The sequence below is a fragment of the Vanellus vanellus genome (assembly GCF_965231255.1).
Source record: "Vanellus vanellus genome assembly, chromosome: 28".
In the NCBI taxonomy this organism is placed as follows: domain Eukaryota; kingdom Metazoa; phylum Chordata; class Aves; order Charadriiformes; family Charadriidae; genus Vanellus; species Vanellus vanellus.
Window position 1 is genome coordinate 1,555,718 of NC_138933.1, and position 6,477 is coordinate 1,562,194.

Below are 6,477 nucleotides of genomic sequence, written 5' to 3' on the forward strand. Positions count from 1 at the left end.
GGGGGATACGGCACCCCATGCCTCACCCTCCCACCCTCTGAAACACCCTGAAACCACCGCATTAATTGCCACAATTATTTCTGCTGTGGGCCGCGGGGCCCCTCTCCAGCGGGCTGTGCGCCTGCTGTTGCTAATGAGCTTAACTCCGGCGCTGGGTGCAGGGACAGAACCCGGGGGGAGCCGGGGGGGGGACACGTTTATTGGGCACTTGGGAAAACAAACAAACGAGCAGCCGCGGGCTGGGAGCTGCTTTTCCCCTTATTTCCAATAATAACAGCAGCAAAGGGTGAAAAATCCATCCCTGTGGCTTGGCCAGGGAGGGAGGGAGCCGGGTCCGGTCCCACGCAGCACCAGGGATGAGTGTCCCCTCCTTTGGGGTCGGGGACGGGGGACGGCGCGCGGAGCCCGGGTCAGGGCTGCTGGCTTCCCAGGGCCGGCATTCACGGAGCGGTGCCGCCGGCCGGAGCTCACGGTGAAGTGTTGCTGGTTATCGACACGTGGAGCCCGGCCATCGACGGGGCACTGGGAGGGGAAGCGAGTGCGCTGGGATAGCTGGGAATGCTCAGGAACGCCCGGGAATGACGGAGCATCCTTGGGGGTCCCCCATAGCACACCCACTGCCACGCAGCCCTCGCCGCAGCCGCCTGCTTCCCGACCGGAGCGAAGCGTCTTCTCGCTCAGCCGGCGTCGCTCTGTCGACTCGCAAAGTGCCCCGGACACGGGGGAACGGATCAACTGAATCAACGGATTTCAGGATAGGAACTTGTCCAAGCGCATAACCTAACGGACTGTCACGGCTTCGGCTGGGATGGAGTTGGCTTTCATTAGCGGCGGGTGCGGTGCTGTGGTTTGGATTCGGGATGGGGACGGTGCGACAGCACTGGTGGGTTTGGCTGTCGCTGAGCTCTCGAGGCCGTTCCGGCTCCTCACCCCCCGCCAGTGATGGGCTGGGGGGCACAAGGGGCTGGGAGGGGACAGGGCCGGGACGGGCGACCCCGACAGACCACGGGGATGTTCCGTACCACGCGACGTCACGCTCGGTGTACAAAGCCGGGGAAGGAGGAGGAAGGGGGGACGGGGGGAGTGATGGTGTTTGTCTTCCTATGTCACTGTTCCGCGGGATGGAGCCCGGCTTCCCCGGGGATGGCACACCTGGACCCCCCCCATCACCCCTAAAGAGGGGAGGGGGCAAAAGTAGACACCCCCATCACCCCTAATAACAGAAGGGGGCAAAGATAGACCCCCCCATCACCCCTTAAGAGGGGAGGGGGCAAAAGTAGACCCCCCCCCATCACCCCTAATGACAGAAGGGGGCAAACCCCCCCCCCCCCATCACCCTTAACGAGGGGAGGGGGCAAAAATAGACACCCCCCCATCACCCCTAATGAGGGGAGGGGGCAAAAATACCCCCCCCCATCACCCCTAACGAGGGGAGGGGGCAAAAATAGACACCCCCCATCACCCCTAATGAGGGGAGGGGGCAAAAATAACCCCCCCCCATTACCCCTAACGAGGGGAGGGGGCAAAAGTAGACCCCCCCCATCACCCCTAATGAGGGGAAGGGGCAAAAATAAACCCCCCCATCACCCCTTAAGAGGGGAGGGGGCAAAAGTAGACACCCCCCATCACCCCTAATGAGTGGAAGGGGCAAAAATAAACCCCCCCATCACCCCTTAAGAGGGGAGGGGGCAAAAATAGACACCCCATCACCCCTAATGAGAGGAGGGGGCAAAAATAGACACCCCCCATCACCCCTAATGAGAGGAGGGGGCACACGTGCGCCCTCCCCAGCACCCCTAACGAGGGGAGGAAGCACAATTGGAACGCCAACACCCCTAACGATGCGAAGGGGCACATCTGGACCTCCCAATCACCCCTCATGAGGGGAGAGGCACACCCAGACACCCCCCACCCCCCCCAACACCCCTAAGCGGTGTGTGTGTGTGTATGTGTGTGTGTGTGAGTCTCTGCCCCTCCCCTGGCTGTAACGCCCCCCCCCCCCCCCTTTAGTACCCCTTCCCCACGCACCCCACCCCCGCAATATCCCCCCATCCCCTGAAATACCCCCACCCAAGGGACAACCCCCCCCGGGGCTGAAAAATTTGGGGGGGGGGGGGCAAGGGCTGAGCTAAGGCAGTGCAGTTCGTGTAATCTCTTTAATACTGTGTAATACTTTTTCTTTTTAAAATACAGTATTTCTTGAGGTAGACCATTACAGTTCAAAAGCATTTCTTTTTCAGACATTAATAAGACATGAATTAAATACTTTCATGTACAATATGTTGCAAAATGAGGTAGAAATGGTTACAGAGAGTGTACAAAGTCAAATATGATAATAATAATAATAAAAAGCCTTCAGGAGCCCATCACCACTTTCTGGAGGTCGGGGGGGGGGGGGATTTTTGCCCCGGTAATGCCCTTTGCCCGCAGGCAGCTGCCTGCACGCGCCCCTGCACGCTTAAATGGAAAACTGCAAAAAAATGGGAAAAACATCCCAAAGTTCCTGTGATGGGGGGGGGTGCGGGGGGGGGGAGGAAGCCCCCGCGGGGGGGAGGGGTTGCGTCCCCTCTGCATGTGCAGACCCTGAGGTTGGGGGGGGGGGGGCTGTTCTGAGCTCCCCCAGTACAATATTTAGGTCTAAAAAGAAAAAAATAAAAAGAGGTGTTTTTTTGTTTTTTTTTGTTTTTTTTTTTTTAATTGGGGGAGAAAAACCAGCCCCCCCCCTCGGCGATGCGAAGTAGGGGAGGGGGGGGGTGATGTGGACGTGCGGGGGGAGGGGGGGGGGTTCGTGCTCTGTGCACGATGCGCCCCCGGGGTGGTCAGCACGAGGTGGTCCAGGGGTGGGTGCCCCCCGGCCCCGCAGCCCCGGTCCCCGGTCCCGGGATGCAGCGGGAGATGCTGGAGGGTGACGGATCCAGCCCGATCCAAAAAGTGGTGCCGGCGACAGCTTCCGAACTACGGCACTAATACTCTTTCCGTTGAAGACACGTTACTCCACCAAACGCTACAATAACAATGTTAAAAATAATAATAATAAAAAAAAAAAGATTTAAAATAAAATTATGGCATAATATATGTGAAAAGCACCCAAAATACATTCAACTTTCATCTTTGTAACAGCTTCAAGTTTTTTTGTTTGTTTTTTTATTCTTTTCTTTCTTCCTTTCTTCCTCCACCCTTTTTTGGAAGCAAACGCATGAGGCAGCTTTGTCCCAGGTCTGAAAACTCTTAAAAAATCTCTTTTTCCTTTTCTGAGAAGATAAAAAGAGTTTTTAAAAAACACATTCTTTTTTTTTTTTTTTTTTTTTTTCTGAGGTAATTCTTTTCCTGAGTAGTTTAAAAGAAAAAAAAAAAAAAACCCAAAAAATTACTACATACCTTACAAAAATAAAAACCCAAGTCTAGTATATTAAACAATCTACAGCATTTTACTCCAAACCCCCCCAAGTTTTGTGTCGTCTTCCCACCCCCCCCCCCCCCCTCCCCTTCCCCGCTCCCCCCTCCCCGATGCAGGACATCGCCGCCGGGATGCTCGTGCCACGCGCGAGGGGGCTGCTTTGCTCAAAAGACGCCCGAGGTATTTCTGTTAGGAACAATAAAAGCAATCAATAAAAATAATCATCGAGCCTCTGGGTAGACGGGGGCGGGGGGGAGGGGGGGGGGAGCTCGTGCATCCGACGCCGGAAAGCCGGACCCCTCCGCGCCTCCGGCCCCGCTCGCTGCATCGCCGGTCCAGGGACGGATGAACGGGAAAATAATAAATAGGTTATCCTGAGTTCCGTGGGCGACGGCTGCCGGAAAAAACCAAGAGGAAAAGCCCGGCCGAGTCCGAAACGGTAACGCAGAGGGACGCGGTGCTGCCGTCGGGGCCGCCCGGGGGGGTCTCCTGCACTTGGGGAGGAGGGGTCCGGCCCCAGCGGCGGCTCCAGGGGGGAACCGGAGCCCCCGCAGACCCCGACCCGGCTCCTCCAAACCCTGCGGTCATCGGCCAAGTCCCAAAACCGGCCTCGGAGCCTCGGGCTGGGGCGAAGGGTCTGTCCCCGCACCCCCGGCCCCCCCCGCCGGTGCCGCGCTGTCAGTGCCTGGTGCCGTACATTTTGTCCCACTCCAGGAACAAGTCCAGCTCCTTCTGCGAGGCGGCGGGGCGGACCTTGCAGAAGGCCTTCTCAAAGTCCTGGTAGGAGGTGGGCTGGATCTGGCCCGGCAAACCGTGCAGCGTGGTGGCCCCGGCGTGCTGGCAGAGCTGGACCAGCTCGCCGCCCGAGAAGCTCTCCGTGTGCTGCACCAGGGAGGCCATCTCCCTCTCGCTCAGGCAGGAGCTCTGCTGAGCCAGGGCGTGATGCAGGATCTGCCGCCGGGCGATGCTGTCCGGCGGGGAGATGTAGAACCGCTTGGCGAAGCGCCGGTGAGAAGCTTCATCCATACTGCCAGGCCGGGAGGTGGTCCCGATGATGACCACGTTCTGGTCGGATGAGGTAGCCACGTTGTCCAGGTAGGAGAGGAGCTGGGATTTGAGGTTGCTCACCTGGCTGCCGTCCTCGCCAGCCCGGGCCACCAGCAAGGACTCGGCCTCGGTGATGAGCACCACCGCGGGCTGCCGGCAGCTGGCCACGAAGAAGACGGTCTGCAGGATCTTCTCCGCTTCAGCTTTCCAGGTGGAGAGCAGGGTTGTCCCACTGAGCTTCAGCAAGGTGGAGCCCAGCTGGGTGGAGATGCACCGGCTCAGCAGGGTCTTCCCCGTGCCGCGGGGACCGAACAGCAGGATGGTTCGGGGCGGCCGGCTCGCTCCGCTGTAGGCGCCGGGACGCAGGATGGGCCACACCAGCTCTTCCTCAATGGTGGCCTTCACGGAGACCTGACCGGCGATGTCCGTCCACTGCACGGGCGGCCCCCGCTCCACGATCTTGGTGTTCACCAGCTCCAAGACCAGGGGGTCGATGTTCTTGGGTTGCTCCTCCACCGGTGGGCTGCTGAAGACTGGTGCTTTGGGGGGCAGCCGCAGCGGGAACGGGGGTCCCGTCTCGGCCGCCCGCTCCCCATTGGCGAGGGGGGGGCTGAACTTCTCAAAGGGCTCTGCCGGCCGCAGCGGAGGATCTCCGGCACCGTAGGGCGGTGAGACCATACTCTTCATTGGCTGCCCACCATACTTGCCAGCGTGCTCCTCGGCGTTCCCGGCTCCCGCCGGCCGCTTCCCGGGCTTGAAGGCCACCTGGGGGGACTCGGTGCTGCCACCGAACCCATTGCCCCGACACTCGCCGTTGTCCGACATGGGGTAGGGGGACTTTGGCTGCTCATAGCTGTATTTCCTATACCTGCCCTCCCCCTCGTCCTCCCCGCCGGAGATGTCGAAAGCCTTCCTCTTCAGGGCGCCCGCCGCCTCGGTGCCGAGAGGCGGCACGGCCAGGGGGGCCAAACCGGCACCCTGGTAGCCATAGCCGGGGACTCCGGGCGGGCGGGCGGCGGGCGGTGGGGCTGGGATGGGGGTAGGTGCCGCGATGCCGGAGGGCAGGTAGGACGCGGAGGGATGGGGCGGGTGGATGGTCCCGTAGCCCGGTTGTGGTGGGTAGCTGCCGGCGGCGTAGTTGTACATGGGGCCGGAGGAGCCGTAGCCCGGCACCAGTGCGGATGAAGGGTGTGGGGGCTGCAGGAGCCCCGAGGGGTGTGGGGGAGGGAGCGCTGCCGCCGGCTGGGTGCAGTAGCCGGAGGGCAAGTAGGTGCCACCGTAGCCTGAGGGGTACTCCTGAGATGACCCGAGCCCGCCGGAGCCGGCGGCGGCTCCTCCGCAGGAGTTCCCGGGGTACATGGGATCGGCGAGGTTGGCAGACACCACGGGGGAGCCGCCGAGCCCGATGGCCCCGCCGCTGGGGGGGACGGCGGGTGGCACCACCCCCTTGGCGCCAGGGAGGCCATCGTGGATGGGGGTCAGGGGGTAGGCGCCGTCGGAGCCGTGGGCCACCGGCCAGGGCTCCCCATCCCCCTTCTGCCCGTTAACCGGCCCGAAGGCTCCATCCCCGTAGCCGCTCAGCGCCGGGCGCTCGTAGGGCGCGTCCAGCACCCCCGAGTACTTCTCGGCGTACCTCTTGAGGAGGTTGGAGGCGGTGAGCGCGGAGATGTCGTCGTTGGCCCAGGCGTAGTTGAAGCGCTGGCGGGTGCTGGGGTAGAGGTCGGACTTGTGGGCTGGCGAGGAGGTGGTGGAGGAGACGTCGAGGTGCTGCTCCGGCCACTGGTTCAGGGACTGGGCATGCTCTGGTGACCAGTGCATCTTCGACAGACCTGGGGGGGACAGGACAGCGCAGGGTGAGACCACTGAAGCAGGGCGAGCACCTCTCAGCACTGAGCATCTCCTGTCCTTCTGGACCACACTGGACCGTATGACTGCAAACACGTCTCTCAATTACCCACCTCCCGTTCAAAAATCCCTTCGGCCACCACTGGTGCAAATATCCCCCAGGAGCAGCAGCCACCAGTGCTTCAGAG

At 61.2% G+C, this 6,477-nt stretch overlaps 1 protein-coding gene across 1 annotated transcript; it reads right to left on the reverse strand.

Moving 5' to 3' along the window:
* Positions 1–4,075: 4,075 nt before the first annotated feature.
* Positions 4,076–6,262, reverse strand: FIGNL2 (fidgetin like 2; the record flags this gene model as incomplete). Its single annotated transcript, XM_082496334.1, has 1 exon — positions 4,076–6,262. One exon carries the CDS (start codon positions 6,260–6,262, stop codon positions 4,076–4,078), a length of 2,187 nt encoding a protein of 728 aa, XP_082352460.1.
* Positions 6,263–6,477: the final 215 nt, after the last annotated feature.